Genomic DNA, 27,473 nt, shown 5'->3' with positions numbered 1-27,473 from the left:
GACATGTCCTCTGATATCCTCTTCCAGAGCTGCGTTCACACGTGGATCACAGAGGACATTTAGGGTAAAAACATGGTGTAAACGATCTCGTTTCGAGTCAAATTTGAATGTCGGGGCTTATGGACACTTGGGTGACACCACAGGAGCAGTATGGAGGCATTTTACATTGTTTTTTCACGTTTGAAGAAGGAGTCACCATTTACTTCAATTGTTTTGTGTGGCGATCAGAGTGGGATTAGGTACATTTGGAAGCTTAATGCTAGTTAGAAATGATACCCTATCAAGTAATCAACAGCCAGACAACGCCACCTCAGGAATTTCACCTGAAGAATTATTTCGATTTTAGTAATACCTGTACCAAGGCATTCAGGTTCATTATACTGAGGCAAGAGACGTGGTTCTTTTTAACAAAATATAATTATTTTTATTACAAAAATAGCATGTCTTAAAAGGCAGTAAAATCCAGTCACACAGGGACGTGGGGAAAGGGGGGTCCTAATCAGGAGCTGAGGCTTACCAATGGGGTGATGGGTCGACGAGGGAGGAGGGATCCCAAAAACCAAAATACAACTTCACCCCAGTCACACATGAAGACCATTCGCACACATACGTTGTGAAGAAAATTAAACCAGGGGGAGCAAGCACAACAAGGGGGAGACCACCATCCGGGACACCAGCACCACCACCTTCGGCTCTCAGCGACTGAAAGGGATAAGGGAACACAGTCAGTCGGGTAACAGGCAAAGAAATTAACCAATGTACTAATAAACACAATATACCAAAAACCTATGGGGTTGGCAGCCATCAGGTTACAAAATAATTATATAATTATTATAATGCAACTAATTCAAAAATAGCAAACAAAAAGAAATCTGAAATAAAAGGGGGGTTGATATTGGTTCAATGAAATAAACAAATGATCACAAGCTAAAATATAAATCATTAATTGAATATAAAAAAGCCCCAAAACTCCCAATCTAGGACATATATCTATCATGTAAAACACTCTGCAATGGTCGCACCACATTTGGCCGCACCACATGATATTTTCTAGTTCAGTCAAAATTTACAGCCACAGAATTGGCCACCTAAAGAAAACGAACTAGGTCAGCACAAAAGGCCACTATGACATTTATAATGAAAATATATATTTTTAGAAATAACTACAAATTCATAGTTTTTTTGAGGTCATACCACATGATATCGAAATGTGGCAACTACATACCAGCTGTGAAAAAGGTTATTTTTTTCCAAATTTGAGAGAGAGTTACAAACCTGTTGCTGCTTCCATGGGTCCTTGGCAAAATGGTTTATGATGCAACTTCCTGTCTTTGAATGGATTTCAACATCAAAGTCCCAAATTGGTAATTTCTTGATGGTCGCACCACATGATATTTCAAAAAATGGACATCATCGGACAAAGTTTGTTTGTATACTATGATGGAAATATAAATGCAAATGCTTTGCAATTTTGTACAGGACTAGAAAAGACTTATATGGCAGAAAATAAATTTGAATATAACAGCAGTCATGGCCGGACGGTCGCACCACATGATATTTTGACACTTTAAAAAACAGGAACATTGAAATAACTAATGGTTTTTGGAAATTTAAAGTGTGTACATATGCGGGAGAGGTACTACATATATATGGTATTTCTTTATGTATTTAAACCTTTTTTAACAGAATAAAATGCAGTCGGACAGAAAATATAGGCGTCACGTCAATGACCCACATAGAGCTGTTCAGGCTTGGACTCTGATCATGTGACAGAAGTTTGGTGGTGACAGGACAATGCACAGTGGAGTTATGACAACATCGTCTCCTTTGGCGAAGGATGAACCTTTGCCGCACCTCAATGTTTACACGGTTTGAGGAAATGTCACGGTTCTGACCATGGTCCAATGACTTGTCTCAGCTCATTTGAGCTGCATATTGTAAAGCAGCCAGGAGCAGTCCATCAAAGTATGAAACATGTCACTTCCTGTAGCCAGCAGGTGGCGCTGTAATGATGAGTCAATATTGACACATGGATCTGATCAGGGCGGGACTGTGAATGTGTGAATGAGGTTTGAGGCTGATGGAACAATGCACAGAGAAGTTATAATAAATCCCTCTTTTTTGGCGAATCATCAAAATTCTATGTCACGCCACGGTCACACCGTGTGAGGAAATCATATATACCGAGGTAGTTTATATCTCCATCTTGTTGAGATGACACTAATCGAATTTGAAGTTGATCTAATGAAAGCCCTAAAAGGAGTATGTCAAAGTAAAAATGTCTAAAATGGTCAAAATGGCCACTAAAGCCCAAATGGCGGGCTTCCTGTTTTGTCTAGCATAGCTATCCAAGAGACTGTTTTGTTTGTTATGAAAAGACACATGGCCCTACCGATTTTTGTGCATGTCGGCCAATCGTAGTGCCGGGGCTAGACTTTAGGGGGCGCTATTCAGTTATTTTGCCACGCCCATTCCTTAAAACCATATGAATGTCTGCAGGTCGGGGCTGTTGTTACATGAATGTAGTTTGAGGGAGACTGAACCTTGAACACTGAAGTTATAGCAATTTCGTGTGTCACGGCGAGTTGTTGAAATTTAACGCCACGCCACTATTATGGCGTTTGACGAAAAGTCACAGTAATCTTATGCCTTCATTATCAATGTCTTGAGACCCATTTGACACAGTTTGACATGGTTGCGGTCAGTGGATGAGAGGAATACATCCAAGTGTAAGACATGCAAAAACCAAGACATTTCCTGTTGCCACCAGGGGGCGCTGGAATCTTAAGTCATGATTTCAATGTAGATGTCATCAGGCCGGGATTCTTGTCTTACATGTCTAGTTTGGACTCGATTGGACCATGTATGTCCGAGATACACAACCTCGTGTTTTGATGGCGTGTAATCAAACTTTGACGCCACGCCACGGTCACACCGTGTGACGAAAACGCGAAATTCGAGGTAGTTTATATCTCCATCTTGTTGAGATGACACTCATCTCCATATGAAGTTGATCTGATGAAAGCCCTGGGACAAGTACGTCAAAGTAAAAATGTAGAAAACGGCCAAAATGGCCACTAAATGGCGGGCTTCCTGTTGCGTTTTTCCAATTGCACCTCTAGACTTTTTTTTTTGTCTGGTCATGATACACCTGGGCTACGATTTTTGTGAAGATCGTTGAAAGCTAACTGAGGGGCTTTTCCTTAGATGGCGCTGTTGAGCCATTTTGCCACGCCCATTTCAAATTACTCCAGAATACAATTACCTTTTGGGGTTTTGAATTTCCTGCAAACTTTGGTATGAATTTGAGCATGTCTAGGCCCTGAAAAAGCCCAAAAGGGAAATACAAATCCTTCGAAATACAATAGGGCCTCCCACCGGAGGTGCTCGGGCCCTAATAAGTGTAAGTAAGTATCTCTGCATTACAGCTTTAGGTATTGTCATCAGATTAGAAAAAGTGTAGAACATCACTAGAATAATCATGTCAATCTCTATAGCTTGTGTGGGTGGATTTGTAGCAGAGCCAGTGATGAGTCACACACTATCTTCTCTAAAATGGTATCACACAAAATGAGTTTATGATGCACAGATGTTGTGTGGCTGGCAGGTTGCCTGATGATAAGAGTTGATAAGAGGGTGGAGAAATGATTCATACAAGACTTATGTGGTTTGTTTGTGGTACTTTCAAACAGCGGTAACTTGAAACTAAATTGAATGAATTGAAATAACTTTTCATATTAATTTACATTAGCCACAATTTAATTTGCATTTTTACACAGATTACATTTCATCTGTAACTTGAAACTGTTATGATTGATCCTCTAACTGGGATAAGAAGAGAAGAAAACATGCACAACATGTTTTCTTTGAGACTAGTGGAAAGGAAACGTCCAATAGGCATATTTAGATTTTTATTTGACTAAACTTGATCAATTTGCACCTGCAGGTCTCAAGGGCATTTACTCAAAATAGGATTTTTAAACGTAAAAAAATGTAATGTTAGTAATCCACTCGGAAAGTTCCATGGTGACATCTGTTAAAAGTTTTATCCCATTCACCTGTAGTGTCTTGTCTTAAGATCCCCACTTGTCAGCACACAGACATACCTGTCTAATAGCATTTAGCTGCTGGCTGTGGAGTTTCTAAATGCCACTCAGTCATCACTCACTGTACCGAACACTTTTAAAGCTGCGAGAGTTTGGAAACCAACACACAAGACTCATGAATAGTGTTTTTTTTAAAGCTATTTTAGCCTGAACAGAGACCAAAACAAAGCCGAGCTGGCTGGTTTAAAGTTGAAGGTCAAATGCATCAGTGGAGACTGGAACATTGACCTGTGAGCAAACAATGTGTTGTTATCTAATTTGCTGTCAAAACAACACGTATTTTGAACATGGTAACTCTTACATATCAATCAAGAGCATTTCAGACTTTTCTATCAACTGATCACACATCCTTCAAAAGATCAGAACATCTTCTTTATTTCTTGAGATCTAAAATCTTCTTGTCCTCTTTCGTTTTCATCACACATAAGTCACATGTAAAATAACATTTACAGATATTTAAATCCTGACTCCACAAATGCACGCTCCAGAATACCAGAACGTACCACATATGATTAATGTGTCCTATAAATGAATATCAATCTGATCAATGTATGTGTGATGGGAAAGATGTGACGTGTCCACAGGGCATGTTACATAAATGAATCATAGCAAACCCACTCCTATTAACCTTGTGTCCTGCAGCAGAAGTCAGCAGTTTTTAGCATGAAAGCTCAGTTATTCCCACTGCCAGCACCAAACAACACACAGACCATCAGGTCCACACCATTTAGCAGATATGGAGGCACATGTCTTCAAAGGAGTGTCGACAACACACTGGCCATAACAGCTTGGTGAGGTGATGACATCAGATGCGGTTTTCAGTTTTTTCTTATGCCCCCAACTGGCCAAAAAAAATAAATTATTTCTTGTATGTTGTAACTAAAGAAAATCCACCTCCAGCTCCTAAACTGCAGTGAAAAGATTCTTTGCAGCCGTGCTATCGTGTGTGTGCGTGTTTCCAGGTATTAGTCATCATGTGGGGACATAAATCTGTTAATACGGTCACATAATGGGGAATTATATACATTCCTCTTCTTTGTTCGGTTTATTGGTGGATGGCAACCAACATGAAGTTGTATTAGAGCCAAAATCATTAATGGAAGGTGAAGACATGTGTTAAATTTAGGTTTAGGTTAGGTGAAGGGTTAGGGTTATGCAAGTAATAATAATGGTTACGGTTATGGTAAGTCTCCAGGAAATCATTGTGAGTCAATGTAATGTCCTTTTAAGTTATGGAGACAAGACTGTGTGTGTGTGTGTGTGTGTGTGCATGGACAGATTTTCAATAATTTTATAGTATCTCCACTTTTGGAGTTGATCAGGCAAATTCCAATGGTGGAGGTCAACAAAAAATCTGGACAAAAAATGCATATGTCAAGATATTTCTGCAAATATTAGACAATCTAAAGCTTTCATTGATCAGAAAATGATTCCCCATCATATTATTATATGATATGATAATTGGAGTCGAGAAGACGTCACAAAGAAGAAAGAAATCATGTCACACATGTACAAAATGCACTTGTCCAGGTATCTCTGCATCCTATAGGATTATGGACACAACCAAAAGCTTCTGGAAAATGAATTTATGGTCATATGTAAGAATGACATCATGGGGACATCACTGTGTACTGTGTTTTCTCTGTTCTGATCTAATGTTAGTCCAACAATCTCAAACTCTGATAGGATAAAATACAACATACATTTTTTAACTTCTGGAAATGTGCACTTTTTCAGCTGCACTGAGAGAAAACACAGATCTGGCTCAAAGCATCTACAGTACAACAAAACAAAGAACTTAATACAGAAAAAAAACAGTAAATGCTTCCATAGAGGAGTATTGTTTTTATCTAATTTACATGCAGAATTTATAATTTTACAAACAGTTTGCTATGGCCGTTGTTTGACTCATTAAAAAAACAAGTGAATATTTGAATGCATGAGAAGCCGCTGCTGAATCCTCCTCACAACTCACAGCAGAACGACTGAGCGCCATTTCTTTGTCTGGGCTTCGGCAGGAATGTTTTTCTTCTTTCTTTTTCATTGATATTCAGGTATTTTTTAAAAAGCATTTCAGATTCAAGGTCACTACTACTCACAAAGCTTATTCATCTCTACTCTTTGATGACAGAAACAAACAAAAGTCATTAGTAATACGGGAGCGCCTCACTTTGTTTAAAGGTACACTATCTTTATGATTCCCTCTGTCATTCACTGAGCCCAGGGCTATTTCCCCTGCTCTGTCTAAACAGAGTGCATGTCATGGGCTGCAGTAACGGCCCCCTCTACCTTGTTGGAACTTGTCGACTGAAGCTATGAATCAGACAAAGATAATACATAAAATCTGCAGGCACATGTAAGTCCTTCGCACGGCACTTGGACTTTATGCACAGAGATATACAGAACAGGACAGTGAGCTTGTTTCTTCTGATGGGGGCATAAAGCGGGTGACGGGATTATTTTTGCACGAATGTGGTAAGAGGTAAGTAAAACTGAAATTAACTTAAGTAATATTTCTAAATCAGGTTTTCAGGTTGTCGCTGGTTCACCTGAGCACTTACTCAAAACACCTGTCTCCTGCTTTAAAGTATACTTGTCACAAATAACAGCTAGAACTATGATAATAGTAGAGGACTGCATCAAAGTTTATTGCTCTGCTGAGAGACATACAGGTTGTATATCGTTAGCTGCTCACATGCACACAGTGGAAAACTGGAAGAAGAGCAGAAGTGTTCACAACTCTGTGGAATTGATAGTTCAGGATAAACTTGATTGATCATACAAAGGGAGGAAATGGGTATAATCAACTAATAAAAGTTGGGAGCTTCTAAAAAAAGACACTATACATCCTGATCATCTTCAAGGTACATTTATATTTGCATTCTAGTACTGCAATAGCATATATAATGGGGACATGGGGAAGTTTCAACAAATAGTTGAACACAAAGACTTAGACGATAAACTAGGTGCGGGGAGCTTGCAGAGTTAGCAGTGTGGAACATAAAAAAGAACCTTAATTACATAACAGGCATATAACTTACTGTCTGCTCAGTCTAGACTCTTTGCTCTAACAAAGCAAGTTGAGAAAGGGATGTTAATGTCTACTGTGAAATCTAAATGTAAAAATGTGGGCTGATCTTTACTCATCTGCTGTTCACTGCTCATTATGTGGCTTCAGGCTGTTCAGGTGGTTTGGTGGAGGTAATGTTTGTGGATAAAATTGCTTTCAGCTACATTCTGATTTTGCTACAGCTGAATAGGTTCTGTGAGCTTGAGTATTTCCAAAAAGACAACCAGACACCTCAAACTGTTGCTTTTGATGGAAACACTTTTTAAAAATTACGAATAAGTCTATATTTTAGTTTTATAACTGTGTATCTCTGGGTTTTAAGAAGCTTGCTGATGCCAGATGGTGATTAAAAAAAAAAATCGTATTGAACTGTAGATAATTAGATGATAATTAAACAGCGGCGTAATATTCACTTCAGCTGTATTTGTGAAATAAAATGCACTGTTCTTTTAAATTCAAAGTGTGATGGCCTGAGGAGGCAAATATAACCGTACATAACTGTCTCTCACAGTCAGCATTAAGAGCAGCATTTCTGTCAATAAATAATGTAAATAAGATTAAAATCAAAAATGTTTTATGTAGTTTTATAAATTATAATTATACAATAAAAAAATGTTTTCCTGAATTCTATGTTGGCAGACCAGGTATTACTACAGAATGTCTTAGGATGCATGAGACAGGCATGAGACTGATATGAGACTGTAACATTTCTGAAAAATCAAAGCCAAAGACACTTGTGGTTTATAGTGTAATCATGATGGCATGACATTAACTTGAATATATGTTTTTTATGTCTTATATCCTTGTTTAGGCCGACTCTATTTGGAAACTAGGCTGTAATCACCATGATATATGGATTCATTTTTTATAAAATAACACAGCAATGGAAAATAGTGCGTTACAGTCCTTGATGAACAGATTAGCCTGGAAAAAGTTGACTGCATATAGATAAGTTTGTATAGTTAGTATTTAATTTTATTATTACTTATTTTTTTGCTTTATTGACTTCGAACTCTCCAACCATTTTCAAATAAACATGTAATTATATTTGAATAACTCTAGTAGGCTGAAGCTGCAACCGCTGGAGAATCCGATTCAATAAGACAACACATAAGTTCTGTTTAATGGTTTTACATTGATTGATGGTTAGATTAAGCTCTCATGCAACATACTCAGCCAAACTTACCATTCACCACTTACATATCATCTAAATCTCAACAGACATACATTGAGGCACAACAAAATTCCAGTTGTTGCCCAACCTTACATCCGATGAAGTGCATGTACAAGCTGCTTGCACGAGCGACGGCACAGAGGACTGTCTCTTTGTTGACATATGGGAAAATAATGCTCAATGCTAGAATGCAGTGGAACAGTAATACAAGATGAAACGAGTCAAAAAGTGAGTGGGTTGAAAAGGTTTTTCACCACAAGTCAAAGATCACACCGATAAGAAAACAGCAGCAACCCCCCAGAGTGGATTAGCCTTTCTAATGAGTTTTGTTCTGAGGGGAAGGTTTCTGTGTGTGTGTGTGTGTGTGTGTGTGTGTGTGTGTGTGTGTGTGTGTGTGTGTGTGTGTGTGTGTGTGTGTGTGTGTGTGTGTGTGTGTGTGATGTTGCTTAACAAGATTTTGTTGAGATTTTATTTGGAGTTAAAGTTTTTATTTCCACAGGCATGTTGCTTTTCTCAGAGAAAACAACCACGTGGGCCTGAATCCTCCTGACCATTGGGGTTTCTCTATTTTCCGGAGAAAACAATTAGCCCATGAGATTTTCTTGAAGCTCCATTTGGAAACTTGAGACTCTGGTTCCAATCAGTTTTAAAATGACACAGTAGCAGACAGTACTACCAGCCCTACTCACTCACACACTAATGATTTAAAATATAATCCATTTATAACCCCACAAACACATTTTTACACTGATTCCTTCTTTTTTTTTAAATATCTCGTTATTAACTTAAATTGACTATGTGAGCTTTTGCCTGTGCGCTGAGTGAGTCTGTACATGCCACTTTCCACAGGAGTGAAGGATCTGTTACTGCCTGTGCGGCAGGTGGACAAAGATTTAATGTCATTACCTCCAGCTATGACTGAAACCTCAGATCTCTTTCAGCCCAGATTCTTTTGTAATTTGCATCTATATTGTGGGTCTTTTTTTGTCAAAAGCAATGCCACATTCATCAAGTGAACAATGAGCTCATGGAACTTCTATACAGCGTCTCAGTGAACCCTTCAAGTCAGTGGCATGTCGGACTCCAAAGAGCCTTTTCCACAAGCGACATGACTACAAAGGAAAGAAATATGACCACATAAATATATGACTTGCTCAAGAGGAATATGTGCAGATCCTGCCTTGAGGTGTAGTAACATTCCAGTTCAGTGTGATGAGCCTCCAGCTTTGTTCTTTCATGTTTCACAAAGTATTATAGCTTTCACTCACAAACTGTATATGCTGTGTTTTTGTTTTTGCAACAGATAACACGTGATGGACAAGTTAACTACAGTCAAGACTGTCAGCTATGTTGGAGGAGGAGCTGGAGCAGGGAGCAAAGGTGACATGTGAAAAGTGTTCAACAGTGGCTGGCTTTACACAGAAACTGGTAGTACAGTGATGTATTCACCTTTTAACTTTCATGCATACAAGTTTTGGTACGTTGTCGACAAAAGCAACAAACCACCCATATAGTGGAAAAATTTGAAAAAGCAGCAGTTAATGGCATCAACTTAAAGATAGAGTCGGATCATGTATCTACCAGCTGATGCAGACCTTATTGACCCGGGGGGACGTCAGAGCTGGTGTGACTCTCATGAGCCGTTTTCACAAATGTCCTGCGGAGGTTCTCTGGAGAATTGAGACCGGACTTTCTCCAGAGTTTTCCTTTCACACATGAGCAGCAGCAGGAGATCCTCCACTCAGACACATAATAATTCCACTGCGGATATTCAAGAGTTTTTGTTTACAACAAATTGACACTGGCCTTGGCTCTTATCACCTCAAAATCTCTTGATATCTTTGTCTTTTACGTGTGTGTCACTGTGTTCACCTAAGCCTTTTGTACCAAAGTACTAGAACAATGGGAGTGAATGGAACAATGCTCAGAGCACTGTAAATAGATTTTGGACAGGCTATGTCTATGTCTAAAATAACTGATCTGTAATGTGAAGATAGGTTATGTGAGAATTATCGACTGGCGTTCCCTCTGCTCCATTGAGCTTTTGATCATCTTTATGTTTGGCAAGGTGTGTTGGCCTCCTGGCTGCTCAGATCAGTCTCACAGCTCTGATCAGTCATGTTGCTAGAAGCAGCTTGCAGCCATTTTTAGTAGAAAGGCTGTTTTTGTCTGTGTCTCCTGGAATAAACAGTTTTTGACTCCCATTAGCCAGATCAACTAGATACATCAGTGCTGTTTTTGGTAGTTGCTCTGCTGCTTCCTGGTGGTCAAACAGTGATGGCAACTTTAAAGCCCTCAGGAGGCAGCTCATCATGTTTTAGGGGATCCTGGGCAGCTCCAGCACCAGCTGTGTTATGTGTTCCTGTCATAAATCAGTCTCATCTAAGAGAGCAGGGATTTCATGGTGCAGAGGAATTGGGCATGCTCAGGCACAAAACCAGGCGAGTGTACTCTTATCTCAGGAATGTTATTTGATAATCAAAAATTTTCCAAAGGTCAAACAATAACAGTGACAGTTCTGTCTGGTGGTTGAATTTAATAGCAGCCCTCAGAGTATTTGACGAAGGCTATGATGGGATCTGTCTTTCAGAGATGTAAAAAACATAGGAATTCTATTTTTAAATATGTTTTTCCTTTTCCCCCCAAGGTGATCTTTTAGTGAGTTTGGGTGGATCAGGTGGAAGAGCTGCGTCAGGAGGCTCCAGTGGCACAAGCAGCTCATTTGTGGTAACATCCAGCCGCTCCGGTGGATCAGGAGCAAGCAACGGCACCGGAGGCATCAGCACCACTACTGTAGGAGCATCCTCTGCTGAGGGCTCTGCAGCCTCTGGGGGCTCCGGGGAAGGGTTCAGGGCTGCTGGAGGGGGGTCCTCCGGGGAAGGGTTCAGGGCTGCTGGAGGGTCCTCCGGGAAGGCTAGGCGGAAGGGTTCAGGCTGCTGGAGGGGGGTCCTCCGGGGCAGGGTTCAGGGCTGCTGGAGGGGGGTCCTCCGGGGAAGGGTTCAGGGTTGCCGGAGGGGGATCCTCCAGCACGTCCTCTGGTTTTATCGTTGATGGCAGAGATGGAAAAAGGGAGGGGGGTCAAGGTGCTGTATCTACAGGGACAAAGACCAGCTACAGTTCAGGTGGATCCGGAGAAGCAAAGAAAGGGTCTTCCTCTGCAATCAATTATTCTCCAAAAGAGAAGAGGAGCATGAGCAGCATGGCAGCAGCTCTCCCTGATGTGTTTGATGGTTAGTTATTGGTCAATAGCTGATCACTGTTATAACTTTACAATATTGATTGGAGTGTGTAAGAGGTATCAGCAGCACCATGTTGCAGGATTTGGAGAAGAAAGTGTAAAGTGAAGGCTTTTTGTGTTTCAGAAAGTTCAAGCACAAACTCTTCTCCAGAGTACACCAGGAAGGACTACGGTCAGTGATAACATATTGCAATCTCAGATTGTTCTCTGGAATGTGCAGAGGAAGTACAAAGTGTATCATTAATGAATTTCTTGCAGGCACATCAAAAGCAACTTCAAGTTCTGCCACCAGGGGGAGAACTCAGAGCAGAGGTAAACCATGAGGGAGAGCGAATAAACAATACATGTCACTTACATACATGAGATTATTTACTAACCATGTTGTCATTTTTAAGAGAGTGAGATCAGAGCCAGACTTCAGAGTGCTTCTCCCACAGGATGTTGTGAGTATGACTTGCCACATCCATGTATATAAATATATCTAATACTATACATTAACTGTAATCATCAACTAAAACCAGTTTGTAACTTGAGTTCAAATGTAAATGTAAACACTGTTTCCTGTGCTGTGCAGGGACGGAGCTGGATGATGTGAAGCGTCTGCTGAGAGGAAACTCCACCAGCACCAGCCCCAACAACACGCTGCCCATCCCGAAGAAGGCCAGTGTGGAGGCCCGGAGCATGTCGGAGAGCTCCAGCACAGGTTCAGACAATCAGCGCTCGTGTCCGTCTGGTGAAAAAGTGGTTTTAATTCAGATATTCCTCCTTTGGTCTGGGGAGCTGTGATGCTGCCTGGAGGGCTGAGTGTTCAGAGCAGCGTTGAAGTTGAGAAGTTCTCACCTCTTCTTCAACACCACAGATTTTTAGTTTCACGCCTCTCACTCAGTGGTCAACAGGAAACAAGATACTACTGAAAAATGCCTGTTCTCTTTATTTCTTCTAATAATGTTTGCAGATTTGCAATTCTACACCACAGTTGTAACTGAAACTGAGTATGTTTCTGGATGGCTACTTTATTTTTTACATTACCTCTGCACAGCATTTCATCAGTTTTTTTGTTTTTATGGGTTTGTCTTACATTTTCATTTGTCCTTTTTAGACGTCCCCTATGGCAGCATTTGGCCTGGAGGTGTGAGCAGTAGCTACAGTTACAACACAAACCCCAACAACCTGTCCACTACCTCCACTCTTTACCAGTCAGGTCCGTAAAATACACATGACAACCATTAAAGCCAGTAATGCTAACTGGTTTTCTATGTTTCCTGAGGAATTTATTACAGATAATGGTTATATAACATATTGCAATATTGGATCTAACTCGTTAACCATTGCATGCCAAATGTGTGGTGTGTTTTATTCTGATAATATCTAATATAGTATTAATAATAATGACAATAATAACAATAACAACTATTATTGTTGTTATATAAACTGTAATAAAATAAAGACTTTATTCATATAAGCAAAAACTAAACTCTCCATATGCAGTTCATAGATATTTATACACTATAGCAGGGGTCTTCAACGTTTTTCAGGCCAAGGACCCCCAAACTGATGGAGAGATGGAGCAGGGACCCCCTACTATATATATGTGTGCATTGCTGACTGAAAGATAACGTCTTCTGCCTCCATTCATCCGTTCGCTACAATATGTTGGAGTCATGTTAATGTGTATTTAAAGACATTTAAATTTGTGAAAAAAAAATTGGTCGGAATTTTTTTTTTTAAATTAAAAATATATAAAAAAATGTCTTATCAACCAAAGATTTCGCGACCCCCCTGCAGTACCTCCGCGGACCCCCTAGGGGTCGCGGACCCCCTGTTGAAGACCTCTGCACTATAGGAAAGAAGACTTTTTATGTCATTGAGGCTTTCTTGGTAATATAAACGTTAAATAAAAAATACACATGTAGTTGATACATGAATATGTAAAGATATACACATATATATTTATGATATACAATATCTCCATCACAACTGATAATACATCAATGAATTCATCAAATGTGATCAAAAGATCTTGATCTTTATTGTTGTGCAAAATACATTTTTCATAGATATAAATATTTGAATTAAGTTTCTTTGCCAGCTAAGATTGTTAAATAATTAAATCAAATAAGGTTGTATTGTGTGCTGTGCTGTGCTGTGTTGTGTTGTGTTGTGTTGTGTTGTGTTGTGTTGTATTGTGATGCATTGTGCTGTGTTGTGCTGTGTCCAGGTCCAGCTCCAGGACTTCAGAACAACATGACTCTCAGCTCTCCCTATGTGAGCAGTGGCCTCTCTGCCAGCAGCACAGGTGAGCCTCATCCATCACTGTCTCCAGGGGTTTCACGTCCTCAGCTCTCACTGACAGCACCATTTATCTCTGTCTCAGCTCCAGTGTACGGTGTTCAGAATAATCTGATCAGTACCAGCCCCACTCATCTCTCTCCAGCAGGAGCAAACTCTCCAATAGGTAAAGCGCAACAACATAAAAAAGAAAATCAGGTTTACATGTGGTTTGGAGCGTCAATATTAAATTAGACAAATAAAACTATGTTGTACTTTTTTAAGATGTGTTTTTGTTGCTTCACAGTTTATGGTGTGCACAAAAATCTATCCGGCTTTGGAGTAAGCCCAAGCACAGGTGAGCAACAATTTCAAAATTAATTAAAAAAAACCCCGCCAGATTAGACAGATGAACTGGAGGATAAAATACATATACTTACCCTGTCATAGTAGCTTGAACTTTAGTAAACTGCTTTGCATCGAGGCAAATAAAAGGGCCAACAGAGTGCAACTTGGGACTGATTTCTGTTTAACCAACAGTGGGTGATAGTTCATTTTCATTCAGTCACTCAGAGATTTTAATTTGGTGTTGTTTGTTTCTCACAGTGGGACCCAGAAGTCCCTCTGCTGACGACGCCCCAGGAAAGGACTTTAAGTTTGTGCTGTTAGAGAAGGAGAATGCTCCCGTCAAGAAGGAGTCAGAGAGGCTGGTCGCGACCAAAGTCACGACGAAGCAGTTCACGTCTGCTCCTACTACTGCTAGTACTTTTGGTAAACATTAAACTACAAAGTACTACTGCTCAAATACTGCTGCTGCTTATACTAACACTGATATACATCCTAGTTGCTATGCTGCAGCAACTATAATAATATAAAGGTTGTGTTGGATAATTGATAACTGTCTTATAGTGACCTACTCTGACGACTCACTGAAGAGAGAGAAACAGAAGTTGTCAGCCAGCACAGCATTAGAAGGAGCAGACACTAAATGTGAGATTTAACAAATTCTATTGATTTTAATCGACATCATACACAGTACACTCCTTTTTGTAATAATTGCTGTTTTAATTCTCAAAGCTTCAGGCCTGAGGGTTGCCACAAAAGACAAAGCCACATATGCAGGTACTGTACACTGCCCCATTTTTTATGTTTGTCTTTTCTATCATTTTCTGTTTTATACTGTACCTCAGCACTCCTGTTGTTTATGTTCAACTATTGTCACGAACACTACCAGGAACTAGATTTTCTAAATATTGTCTGAAACTGGTCAGATCGCATGAGAAGAACTTTTAGAGTTTGAGAGATGTTAATTAAAGGTTCAGTGTGTAAGATTTAGTGACATCTAGTGGTGAAGTCACATGTTGCAGCTGAATACCCCTCACCTCACCCTCCCCTTCCAAAGATGAGAGAGAACCTGTGGAAACCTTCAGTTGTCATAAAAACTCAAAGGGTGTTTAGTTTGTCCCGCTCCTGATGTAAATATAAAGTATTTAAATATAAAGGGCCTATTCTAGGGTAAAAAAAAACAATTCTTACAATTTAGTTTGACATCACTATGATTATTTCATATTTAATTTCTGCAAATAGATCCCTTGCAGCTAAATCTTACACACTGGGCCTTTAAGGTATTCAGCACGAATAGAAGGTTTAGGATGAGAGGATTGACCCCACACTCTAATGTCCGTCTAAAAGTAAGAGATCCTGTGTCCTCAATGCATCATTACTGCGTTCACACCTGTACTTAGAGCTGTATACTCGTGATCAGATCACTCAGGATGATGTTTATACCAGGTCTGAACAGGGTTTAAGCTACAACCAGGAAACTGAAGCTTAGTATGGCATAAAGAAACAGCCAGTGTCCTTCCTGTGGAGCTTCCAGCAAAACACCGGAGGCCAAGAAATAGTTCAGCAAACTATACAAATTGGAAAGTTTAGAGAACTGAAATATTCAACCCAACTTAGTGCACTAGATTTTTTAATGTTGTGGCAAACTCAAACTCCTCAGTTTTTAAGAGAAATGATAATGTGCAACCACCTGTAACTATCTTTTGTTTTGATAATTTATCTTTCATAATTACAGGAACTTTGAATTTGCATTTGTTATACTAAGGATTCGAAACAATTATAACAACCTGTTAAATACTGAGCATTGGGGGTGCCGGTCCCTCTGCACAAGTCATTGTCAAAAAATGTTTTAGAAAAATGTACACAGCTAAGGAAAATGTGAGAACTAGTGGTGCACCGATGTATCGGCCGTATATCGGTAGCGGCCGATATTCGCCTCGTTTACTGCCATCGGCGTATCGGTAATAAACTTGACTTTCACCGATAACATTGGCCGATGTTCATTGGTATGTTTTTTGCAGCCTGCCAATCTGGCATCCAGTTTATGGTACACTGACGCCGGGTTAACGCCGGGTTCACACAGGACGCGGAAGCGCAGCGCCACGGCGCGCCGCGCCATTCTCAAGCGCGCAGCCGCCTGGCGGTTCAAAACAGGACGCGCATTTCTCCGCGCCGGTCAGCCCGCGATTCTGCTTTCTCCGCTTGTTGTTGTACCCGTTGAATGTCGGGGTTCGGGGGTAAATGATGATGGTCTTCATAGCCCCCCCCCACCCCTCTCTTGCTTGTGTGCTTGTAGTGGATGGGCAGAGGGGGACATTTAATTATGTGATTGGGAAAATTGGGAAAATTAAAACCAGGACAACAGAAGGGGAATACAAAGTATGGGATGCATATTTGATAATATATACATATCAAATATGTCATTTATATCGTTTAAAATCATTTTCAGTCGCAGCCTATGTGAACGGCACAATTGAGTAACAGGGGGGCGGAAAGGAGGCGCCTGGCTTTCCTTAGCGCGGCACGCCGTGGCGCTGCGCTTCCGCGTCCTGTGTGAAGCGCCGCGCCGCGCAGCGCAGCGCCAAGGAAAGCCAGGCGCCTCCCATCCACCCCCCTCTTTGTGCGGCTCACGCCGGGTTCACACAGGACGCGGAAGCGCAGCCGCCTGGCGGTTCACACAGGATGCGCATTTCTCCGCGCCGGTCATCCTGCGATTCCTCTCCGTGATCACACATACAGCTGATATATCCGCTGTTTGCTCCGTGCAATGTCGGGTGTCGGGGGTAAATGAGGTAGTCACAAGTGACTACGCAACCCTATAGCCACCCCCTCTGTCTGTCTCTCTCTTTCTATCTATATGACTGTAGTGGATGGGCAGAGGGGGACATTTAATTATGTGATTGGGAAAATTGGGAAAATTAAAACTCCAGGACAACAGAAGAGGAATACAAAGTATGGGAATGCATATTTGATAATTTATGTCATATAAAATATGTCATTTATATCGTTTAAAATCATTTTTCAGTGTGTTTCCTGGCGCGATACGCTCGTGGCAAGCGGAAAAAATAGACTCGACGCCGAAACCCGGTGTGAACCCGGCGTCACATGGGCTGCGATGCGCCACGCCGCGCCAGCGCCCTGCACCGATGGTTTCGGCGTGCGAGCGAGCGTATCGCGCCAGGAAACAGACTGAAAAATGATTTTAAACGATATAAATGACATATTTTATATGATATAAATGATCGAATATGCATCCCATACTTTGTATTCCCTTCAGGTCCCCTGTCACATCTCCTACAGCCACACAAGCAGTCATATAGATAAAAAGAGAGAGGGAGGGGGCTAAAGGCTTGCTTGGAGAATACGTCATTTACCCCGACACCCGACATTGAACGGGTTACATACAACAACAAGCGGAGAATCGAGGGCTGACCGGCGCGGAGTCAGCCCGCGGAGTCAGCCCGCTAGGGTAGCACTGCATCTTGACTTGAATTTATATGGCATTCCCTAAGGGTTTATGCTAGTGTTTTGTAAGGCTGCATTGCAAGCATCTGTTTACAGTTGAGATGATGTCTTGAGTAGGCCTGGTGATACTGTTAAATGTTTGGCTGAATAGGTGTCTATGTCCATCCATGGCATCTAAAGTTACACTTTTCACTTTTTCTGTTTTTCATATTATTCAAGTAATAAACAAATATCGGTATCGGCTAGATTGTTGTTTTAAATATTGGTATCGGCCAAGAATTTCCATATCAGTGCATCCCTAGTGAGAACAATAAAAAACAGAAGTCGATAAGAAACAGAAAAGAAAAAAAGTTCATGTTAATTAATACAAATTCTCCTAATTTACTGTCAACACTGAACTGAAGCCTGATAGTATATAGTACATTTGATTATTTTTCCAGAGATGCTTTATGAATCTGCTTCTTTTACGCTTTCCAGTCCAGTTTTCTTATTTGTCACTTTTGTTTGTTTTGTTTTTCAGAGATCGGAAAAGATGAATCGGGTTTTGGCTTCTGCTCCTGGTGCAGCTGGTGGAAGTGGCTGCTGGGCCTCCTGCTCAGCCTGCTCCTCCTCCTCGGACTCCTCTTTGGACTCATCGCTTTAGGTAGGACAGGAAAACTCCCCCATTCTTCTCGAGCAGCAGGTGTTTCTGCCTTCATGAGGGTCAGCAGAGGGGATCTCAAAACATTCACCATCTTCTCTCGTATTTTACAGGTGAAGAGGTGAAACGCCTCAAGAACCGCGTTGATGCCTTGGAAGCCATCACTGGCACCGACCCAGCCCTGGCCAGTCGCTTCTCGGCCTCCTCTGGCACCAACATCATCGACCCACTGGATTCAGCATATGTCGACAGGAGTTCCCCTGGGTTCACCCTGACCCGCACTGATAACTACATCAACCTGGGGGCTGCTGGACCCGGCGGAGGAGGCACACCGAGCGCACCGAGACAGGACAGCACTGCACTGCAGAGAACTGTTCAGCAGCTGGTCAGGGCTGAGCTCCAATCGGATGCTGTACGAGGTAAGATGAAATAGAAATGAAAGAAGTTAGATCAAAGCCAAACCAGTGAAACAACCTCCTGGACATTTGTATGTAATTGATCATCACTTTTTTCTTCTACCTTTAGAAACACTTAAAGGAGAGAGAGGAGAGCCAGGGACCAAAGGTACATTTACACAAATTATAGAATAATTTAGAAACTGATAAGTTGAGATGTTGTAGACAGTTGACAGTCATGAAACTGTCTGGCTGTTTCTTTACAGGTGACCCAGGGGCACTAGGACAAAAAGGTGAGGTAGTTAATGAACATAAAACCTCAGAAGTGTGTGATACAATAATCAAGCTCTGTAAACTGGAGACTATACACTAAAAATCTATGTTTTGCAGGAGATGGCGGTTTCCCTGGTCTGCCAGGTAAGACTGAGAAATCTGCATGTGTTGTGGGTTTTTCTTTCACAGAGATGACAAACTCATAACTCACTGCCTGTCCCATGTATCTTTTTTCTTCAGGTCCTCAAGGGCAGATGGGTCACCCAGGACTGGAAGGACCCAGGGGACCTAAGGGAAGTGCAGGTAATGTCCAGCCTCAGTCACTTTGCATAACTTGTTTAGTTGAGTGGAGACAATTTGAAAGTGTTAGAAAGACCACAAGGGCTAATTTTCTCTTTCTTTGTGTCCAGGTGAACCAGGTCCCGAGGGACCATTAGGACCGAGGGGCCGTGAGGGACTGATGGGCCCCCGCGGAGAGACTGGCCCATCTGGTTTTGGAGCGAAAGGAGATCGAGGTTGAAAATGTTTTGTGTCACACAATTTGAATCGATGGAACATTACTGGATTTTCAGCATTTGAGAATGAAATTTGGTTCTGATCTCAAGGTGAGCCAGGACGCCCTGGTCCTGCTGGTGCTGCTGGTGCTGCTGGACCTATGGGGCCAAAGGGTAAGGTCGAAAGTCATGATGGAATTATAGATCAGAGCAAATCCTACAGATTCTTTTAATGCCTAAAATCAACGGCCTCCACATTTTCCTTATTTGATTTAGGTGACACGGGAAAACAAAGGGCCTCAGTTTATTTTTCACTGATTGACAGCAGTGTATGAGATTTGTTTATGATGTGTCTGCAGGTGATCCTGGACCAAAGGGTTACCAGGGTGACGCAGGAGTGCCAGGAGCAAAGGGTACCTTTCAGGCTTTATCTTGTTTTAATCCAAAAGATCCTCATAGAAGCTAAAATACACAGTTTTTCAAAGTTGTGAAAAAATAGATAAAAAGTGAAGAGATAAACATAAACATTGCGTAGGAAACTTACCAAACTTCATTGAAATGATGAGGTTGTTGTGTTTTTGCAGAGCACAGTTAGTTAACTATTGTATTAACAGAAGATTAGGAATGTTGGCCTTTGTCAGTTAAGGACAAATTTGCTGACTCATTGAAACTATTGACCTTCCTTATTGCAGCTGACAGAGGAAGTCCAGGGACACCAGGAACCAAAGGAGAGCAGGGAGAGCGGGGCTCACGTGGATCAGCAGGTGTGTGTCAGTCCTGCATGACATGAATAAAATGTGGTTTAATGCCTCGACATTTACAGCAGTTTACACATGTTCATGTCTACATACATTTTTATCCAGACTCATATAAGGTCACTGTGACCTTTGACCTTTGACATTGACATCTAATCATTTTATTTTCAGTCCAAGTGACAACTGGAAACAAACACAATTTGAAGAAACCCCAAAAGGCAGACTTGAAATGTCATGTTCAAGAGACCAAAAACATTTGAAAAAATGTTTTTCACCGTGACCTTTGACCAACCAAATCTTATCAGTTAATCTCTGAATCTAAAGTAACAGTTGTGCCAAATTTGGATGACTCCTGAGGAACTCTTAAGACAACACATTGTCACGAGATCACAGTGACATTGACCTTTGACCTCCAAATTCTAATCAGGTCATCTGTGAGTCAAAGTGAATGTTTGTGCCAAATTTGAAATTCCCTATGGGTCTTCCTATATAACGTTCACAACAACATGAGGTCACTGTGACCAGTGATATTGACCTCTGACCTATAACCACCAAAATCGAATCAGTTAATTCTTGAGTGCAACTGAACGTTTGAACCAACTATAAAGAAATTCCTTCAAGGTGTTGAGATGTTGCGTTCACAAGACGGACGGATGGACAACTTGAAAACATAATGCCTCTGGCCACTGGCTGTCACCGGGAAAGAGGCATGAAAAAAGCTGCTATCACAGCAGCCATTCAATATAAAAGTTGTAAAGAGGCTAGTGCTGTCACAAAAAATATCTTTTTTAAAGTATTATAATTTTTGTGTTATTTTGAGATATTTGTCATCCTTTATGTATGTTAGCCATGTTGATTTTTACATGATAAACTCTAGTGTCAATCAAGTATACAATACTAACAATACTAACACGCATTAATATTCTCCCCGATATGATCAACACTTTGGCTAATGTGGTGAATGTTATCAAACTCTACACAGATATTCATATGAAAGTGATTACTGAGTCAATTTACTGACTTATGAGTCTTCTCCTGCTTTTAGGCTGACTTGAAAATATCACATAATGGAGAAGGATGTTTGATTATGATTCTTTAAGTTGTGTGTCTGTGTTTTTAAAGATTTAAGTTACAAAACCTCGACAATGTTAGCATTAAAAGAAAAGGTTATAATTTTGGATGATTTTTTATGTCTGCATGATTAAAAGGTGAACAAGGACCACCTGGACAACAAGGTCCTGTTGGACCAAAGGGGACTAAGGGGATTACAGGTGAGGAGAGAGCTTCATCATTGTTAATGAAATCAAATTTGTTAAATTAAACATTTTTTTGATGTGGGGGGTATAACTATGTCGATCATGATGCCATAAGAGTTATATGCTTGGAAAACTACTGACATGGTAATGTCAGTTGTTATGACTGCATGCTGTAAGAGGTAGGGTAGATGGATTTGTCATTAATAAGAGAAGTGACATTAAATAACTTTGCAAAGAAAAGCTTTTCAGAGTGGAAAACAACATGAAATCATATTTGACTGTCCATTTAAAAAAGGATCCAACGAGAGAGGTCAGAGATGAAAATAGTTACTCAGGACAGAGAGAGATTAAACTTGTAAACACGTGATAGTCGTTATATCCTGTTAACTAGAGTCTGTCTTTAAACTGCAGGTGAGGCAGGTTCAATGGGACTTTCTGGAGTCAGAGGACCACCTGGACTTCCTGGAGATAATGGACCCCAAGGTACCATATAGCACTATGATAATCAATTGTAATGTAATGAATTGTGTTTATCAATTATTGCCTGAGTAATTTCAGGTAGTTTATTTATTAAGAGATTGCACTGAAATTAAATCAGTGTGTTTTTTCTCCAGGCACCCCAGGGATTCAAGGACCACGAGGTATGAGAATATATTGAAATCAATGCTTTTACTCTTCTTTCAGATTAGCAAAAATATATTTATAGATGTGTTTTCTGATCCATTGCCACAGGCATCGCTGGAAACCCAGGGCAACCTGGTGCTCAAGGTATTGCCTCATTATCTTCTATCATCTTCTATACGACTGAAAGTTTAGATAAAATAACGAAAACACTCACATACCCACACAATGTTCGAAGCTAAAATAAAGAAGCTTCAGTGAAAAGAAATCACTGTGGCTGTACATTTATGTCCATTAACACTTTATCTAAACTGTGGGTAAAAGTGCTTTACAAAGAGAACAACTAAAAACTAAAAATCAAAGACAACAAGCAAAATAATACAATGTCATTAAATTCCAACACAAGCAAATAATAAAGTAAAAGTCAATGACAGCAAGTAAAAACACAGCAATATCATTTAATCTGAAAACAGTTCAAAGTACTGGCAAAAGTAAAAGATAAGGAACAAACAAATGATAGTTTAAAAACAATTATGTAAAAGCCATTCTGTAAAAGTAAGTTTAGAAAACTACGTTTGTGACGTTTTAAGTCTGAGATCATCGAGTAAATTACTTCATGCTCTGCTGTTTTTAAGGTTGCTATATGAGAGCTACATCTGAACAGTTAGTGTTAATCCTGTGAATGGAAATAAACGTTTCTTTCCCCCCCAAACTACAGCCTTAATGTTTATACTCTTTAATTGAAGGCATTATAAGATCATTTTAAACTAAAACTCTCTAATAAATACTATGCAATCTACCGACTGCTACCTATCTGATGTTAAGCTTCACAACACAGTATAATATAATGCTATCTTTCAGGTGCACCCGGTTCGTCTGGTAAAGTCATCACTCCAAGTAAGAACTGCAGAACTTGTACTATTGTAAATGCACGGATTAGGTGTACTGTGTAGACACTTAGTTTTAGGTATTGTACTCTAAGTGGCCTTTTGTCTATTTCTATGTTGTTCCCAGTTGGCTCTGACACTGTGGCCATCCCTGGACCTCCAGGGCCCGCTGGGCCTGCAGGCCCTGCTGGATCCCCTGGTTTGTCTGGTCCCATTGGCCCTGCTGGTGTCCCAGGACAACCTGGTAAATCCAAACTCTTAACATGTATTAAGCAGCTTAGATGGTTCTAAACTTTTTAGATGAATGCGAGGATCATTGTAATTTTACCTTGACTCAATCATTTAGGTTCTAAGGGTACACAAGGGGAGACAGGAGATAGGGGACCGAAGGGAGAGCAAGGAAAAGCTGGCGAGCCGGGCATCAGCGTCACAAATTCAGAAACTGTCAGTTCCACCCGAACTGGTAAGTACCTCTCTATTTCTTTAATCACCTACTTTATCGCCATGTGGTATTAGTATCAAGATCATACTGTGTGAGGTGGTAATACATGTGGAAACATCCTCTATCTTTTCATTTCTGACAGGACTTTCCCCAGTGGCAGGTCCACCAGGACCCCCAGGTCCTCCTGGACCATCTGGTTCTCAGGGTCCTGCTGGTATGCTGGAAGATATTTGATAGATAACAATGGTTTTCTCAAGCAATTGTTATATGTACTTAGATCCCACTGATGGTTATGGAAATGTTACTGTTACTTTTGTTTAGGTGAGACTAAACAAGGTCCTCCAGGACGCAAAGGTCCTCCAGGAGAGTCAGGTAAAGGCAGTTGTCAATGTACCAAGAAAAAAGAAGTGTTTTTACACAAAACGAAGTGATCATATGTACAATACATTAAATAATCTCTCTTTCTCATTATACGGTGATGAGTAATGATGTTGCTGTCCTCACAGGTGTTGGCTATCCTGGACCCCCAGGAGAGAGAGGAGAACCTGGCAGCTTTGTGCCTACTTCAGGTTGGTGGGAGGAAACTCTTTTTAGATTTACTGTAGATTGACAACACCTCATGTGACATACTTCATACTGCATTTTTCATTATTTTGCCTCAGAGACCTTCTTTGCTGGACCACCAGGACCCCCTGGTCCAAAGGGCCAGGCTGGTAGGTTCAATTAGTTGTTTCATAAACTGTGTATGAATGTTGTAAAACTTTGAAATTTACATTTATCTTATCATTTCTTCTTAGGCGATAGAGGACCACAAGGTTACCAAGGTGAGAAAATTGTAAACTGTAGCATGAGTCATAGTGTTTATGAATGACAGACATTATATGCAACTTAATGTTATTCTGATTGTTTCAGGTGACCCAGGTCAACCAGGTATACCAGGGGAACCAGGTGTTGGTAAGTAAACAACTTTTAGATTTGGTGGATTTTTATAAAAAATCCTTGACAGACGTACTCTATGTGTCTGTTATGTAAATTTCTATTTCGGCAAATTATTGTGTAGTGGAACGAGATGGCAGGTGACCCTTGAACCCTTGCTGTTTGCCTTTCATGACATTATAGTTTGACTGATGTTTTCTATGCTTTATTTATCATGTTCTTGTTGATAGATAGTTGTGTGATTGTTCAGAACCTTTGAGCAAAAGATTCACATACTAAATATTTTCCTCATCTTTCAGCCACTTTCATCTTGTGGTCTTCATCAGAATTTGTTTAGTTTACTGGAAGACAGACTTTTCACCACATGCTCACCAGTGTTTTGGTTTTCACATCAGGTTTCCCAGGTCAGCCTGGACCTAGGGGGGCTCCGGGACCACAAGGACATACAGGTAAACCTGGTATCAAGTTCTCCTTTACATACAGGTTGAAAGGTCCGTTTTGTGCATGTGTTATTACACAGGATTAAGCTACAGGTAATGGTTGTATGAAAAAACGTGTGGTTCTTTCTGTCAGATTTTCCTCTGCCCCCTTTAAACACGTTTGATTTGATCAAGCACTTATGCATTGCTTTCACAATTCAGCCCAGGTTGTTGCAGCTTGGTCAAGTTGTAATTTCCAATAATTTTGCAGTCATAATAATAGAATTAATCTTTAAGTCTTTTCTAGATGTACATGAGATTTTATTTGGGATTCTGTGTCATTATACCAGGTGGTTCTGTCCCGAGTGGAAGAGATGAAAGTAGGCCCGGACCAGCTGATGTGGGCCAGTACATCGCAGAGTACCTTCAGAGTAAGCTGTACCCCTGTGCCTATATTTACTTTGGTTTACAGTATATCACACCACATAAGGATAAAATAATGAAAAACTAAAGTCAATTCAACAGTTTGAGACGATGTGGTCTTGACATGCAGATGGTGCCATCAGGGAGTATCTGGCTGGACCTCCTGGACCTCCTGGGCCTCCTGGTGCTCCGGGAGCCCAAGGGAACACAGGGGACGGGATGGTGGACGATGTGGCCAATCGAGTCATCGCCTACATCCAGAGTATGATCAATTACACAATATTACACATATGTTACAGTGATTATAAAACGTAAGATCAACTGTTTTCATGACAGTTTGTCACCCTCTGTATGACCTGTACCTACTGTCATCAGGTTCAGTTAGAGGATATGATGGGTCTGTTGGAGCACCTGGACCTTCCGGGCCTCCTGGGCCTCCTGGGCCTCCTGGTGCTCCGGTAGCCCAAGGGAACACAGGGGACGGGATGGTGGACGATGTGGCCAACCGAGTCATCGCCTACATCCAGGGTAAGATCACACAATAATGTTGCATCTATTATCTCAAAGTATCAACTCATTTAATAACAGCAGTAGTTTTATAACCTTTACCCTTCTGTATTCAGGTTCAGGTAGAGGGTATGATGGGACTCCTGGCCCTCCTGGTCCTCCAGGTCCACCTGGCGCCGTCTCTATTAATGACATCATCGATATTTTACAACGTACGTTTCATGAGATGTTGATCAAAATCCCCACATTTGTAAAAGGTGGCATAGTTTGCAGAATCAGAAACTCAATATTTGATTACAATTCACTTCAATTCATTTCAATGTTATTTTTTATAGTGCCAAATTATAACAAACATAATCTCAAGGTACTTTAGATATTAAAGGGATAGTTCACTAAATAAAAAATGTGCTCATTATCTACTCACCACTATGCAGATGGAGGGGTGGGTGAGCACTTCTGGCTTCTCAGGGGTAAACATTGTTAGTGCATAATCCAATACAATGGAATTAACCGAGACTTCAGACATAATAAAACAACAGAAAAAACATAACATGCCTCCATACTGCTCGTGTGGTGTCATCTAAGTGTCCGCGGGCCCAGACATTTATATTTGACTTGAAACAAGGTCATTTACACCGTGTTTTAAGCCTAAAAGGCCACCGGAAGTGGCTAAGCCAGCGGACGTTAGCACATCCAACGTTCCGTGAATGCACCTTGTAAGAAGATATCAGAGGACATTTAGACTAAAAACTTGATGTAAATGACCTCGTTTCGAGTTGAATTTGAATGTCAGGGCTTGCAGACACTTGGATGACACCACAGGAGCAGAATGGAGGTTATGTTTTTTCTATTATTTTATTATGTCTGAAGTCTAGGTCACCATTCATTTCAATTGTATTGGATTCTGCTCTAACAAACTTCACCCACCCCTCCATAGGCATGGTGAGTAGATAATGAGTGAATTTTCATTTTTCAGTGAACCGTCACTTTAAGGTCTTGACCTTCAGAGAATATCTTCTTCATCATTTTGTATATTGATTGGAAAGATTTTTAACCTGCAATGCTTGTCTTGAAAAAAAAACAACCTGTGTTAGGGACATTATGTCAACCTGTGAAAGAAAATATAAACATGTGGTGAAATAGCCATTAACAGACAGGAACATCTTTTTACCAGTTTTTCTCAAAATCTTGAAGTTATTTTTTTAATGCAGCTACTGAGAGCAAATGCTTACACTGTGAATTATTTGTGTTCAGGGGAGGATGTGAGGAGATATGTTGCTGGTCCAGCCGGTCCACCAGGGCCACCTGGTGGTCAGATATTTAACACCCAGCAGGTGGCTGAACAAGTGCTCAGTCTCATGAATGGTGAGTTACAGAATAACCTAGGTTACCTATTTAAAAATGTAAACTGTTGAGATGACATACAGTAGATGAGATTGTGGGTCTCATCTACTGTATGTCACAACAGTTTGATTCTAATCAAATCCTGACTGACACAATGTGTTTCTTAAATACTTACAGTGGATCTAATACCTGTCTTAGTCTAACATATGTTACATTTTCTTTGTCTCACAAGCTGGGTATCAATCAAATGTGGGCCCTCAAGGGCCTCCTGGTCCTCCAGGTGTCCCTGGTCTACAAGGACCACCTGGACAAGCAGGACCACCTGGCCCACCAGGACTTGGCAACCACATCAGCTCAGACATTCGTGACTACCTGCAAAGTGAGTTTGACAGAAAACTTGATTTTTAAATAACAA

The 27,473-nt window shown here is 40.7% G+C and overlaps 1 protein-coding gene and 1 long non-coding RNA gene across 2 annotated transcripts in view; one reads left to right on the top strand and one right to left on the bottom strand.

Moving 5' to 3' along the window:
• Positions 1-6,448: 6,448 nt before the first annotated feature.
• The window catches only part of col17a1a (collagen, type XVII, alpha 1a), a 25,860-nt gene continuing 4,835 nt past the window's right edge, over positions 6,449-27,473 (top strand). Inside the window, exons 1-45 of the mRNA XM_047342490.1 lie at positions 6,449-6,588; positions 9,654-9,730; positions 10,998-11,183; positions 11,365-11,580; positions 11,713-11,760; positions 11,847-11,900; positions 11,984-12,031; positions 12,163-12,291; positions 12,688-12,789; positions 13,807-13,884; positions 13,963-14,043; positions 14,164-14,214; positions 14,463-14,627; positions 14,766-14,846; positions 14,934-14,978; positions 18,187-18,309; positions 18,420-18,725; positions 18,832-18,870; positions 18,968-18,994; positions 19,092-19,118; positions 19,215-19,277; positions 19,385-19,489; positions 19,580-19,642; positions 19,828-19,881; positions 20,161-20,232; positions 21,432-21,494; positions 21,891-21,962; positions 22,094-22,120; positions 22,212-22,247; positions 22,962-22,997; positions 23,115-23,231; positions 23,334-23,450; positions 23,572-23,643; positions 23,751-23,801; positions 23,936-23,998; positions 24,092-24,142; positions 24,227-24,253; positions 24,342-24,383; positions 24,761-24,814; positions 25,135-25,215; positions 25,338-25,469; positions 25,583-25,735; positions 25,831-25,926; positions 26,969-27,079; positions 27,291-27,437. Of these exons, the coding sequence (XP_047198446.1) occupies positions 9,664-9,730; positions 10,998-11,183; positions 11,365-11,580; positions 11,713-11,760; positions 11,847-11,900; positions 11,984-12,031; positions 12,163-12,291; positions 12,688-12,789; positions 13,807-13,884; positions 13,963-14,043; positions 14,164-14,214; positions 14,463-14,627; positions 14,766-14,846; positions 14,934-14,978; positions 18,187-18,309; positions 18,420-18,725; positions 18,832-18,870; positions 18,968-18,994; positions 19,092-19,118; positions 19,215-19,277; positions 19,385-19,489; positions 19,580-19,642; positions 19,828-19,881; positions 20,161-20,232; positions 21,432-21,494; positions 21,891-21,962; positions 22,094-22,120; positions 22,212-22,247; positions 22,962-22,997; positions 23,115-23,231; positions 23,334-23,450; positions 23,572-23,643; positions 23,751-23,801; positions 23,936-23,998; positions 24,092-24,142; positions 24,227-24,253; positions 24,342-24,383; positions 24,761-24,814; positions 25,135-25,215; positions 25,338-25,469; positions 25,583-25,735; positions 25,831-25,926; positions 26,969-27,079; positions 27,291-27,437 (3,778 nt within the window). The 5' untranslated portion in view covers positions 6,449-6,588; positions 9,654-9,663. The remainder of the gene's footprint in view (positions 6,589-9,653; positions 9,731-10,997; positions 11,184-11,364; positions 11,581-11,712; positions 11,761-11,846; positions 11,901-11,983; positions 12,032-12,162; positions 12,292-12,687; positions 12,790-13,806; positions 13,885-13,962; positions 14,044-14,163; positions 14,215-14,462; positions 14,628-14,765; positions 14,847-14,933; positions 14,979-18,186; positions 18,310-18,419; positions 18,726-18,831; positions 18,871-18,967; positions 18,995-19,091; positions 19,119-19,214; positions 19,278-19,384; positions 19,490-19,579; positions 19,643-19,827; positions 19,882-20,160; positions 20,233-21,431; positions 21,495-21,890; positions 21,963-22,093; positions 22,121-22,211; positions 22,248-22,961; positions 22,998-23,114; positions 23,232-23,333; positions 23,451-23,571; positions 23,644-23,750; positions 23,802-23,935; positions 23,999-24,091; positions 24,143-24,226; positions 24,254-24,341; positions 24,384-24,760; positions 24,815-25,134; positions 25,216-25,337; positions 25,470-25,582; positions 25,736-25,830; positions 25,927-26,968; positions 27,080-27,290; positions 27,438-27,473) is intronic.
• Positions 25,082-27,473, bottom strand: part of LOC124854596 — a 3,398-nt gene continuing 1,006 nt past the window's right edge. The window contains exons 2-4 of the long non-coding RNA XR_007034777.1: positions 25,817-25,896; positions 25,574-25,724; positions 25,082-25,458 (exon numbers count right to left, since the gene is read on the bottom strand). This is a non-coding gene — a long non-coding RNA (uncharacterized LOC124854596). The remainder of the gene's footprint in view (positions 25,459-25,573; positions 25,725-25,816; positions 25,897-27,473) is intronic.

The sequence above is a fragment of the Hippoglossus stenolepis genome, chromosome 2 (genome assembly GCF_022539355.2).
Source record: "Hippoglossus stenolepis isolate QCI-W04-F060 chromosome 2, HSTE1.2, whole genome shotgun sequence".
NCBI lineage: Eukaryota > Metazoa > Chordata > Actinopteri > Pleuronectiformes > Pleuronectidae > Hippoglossus > Hippoglossus stenolepis.
Note: the sequence above shows the minus strand (reverse complement) of the source record. Positions and strands in the feature narration are given on the sequence as shown.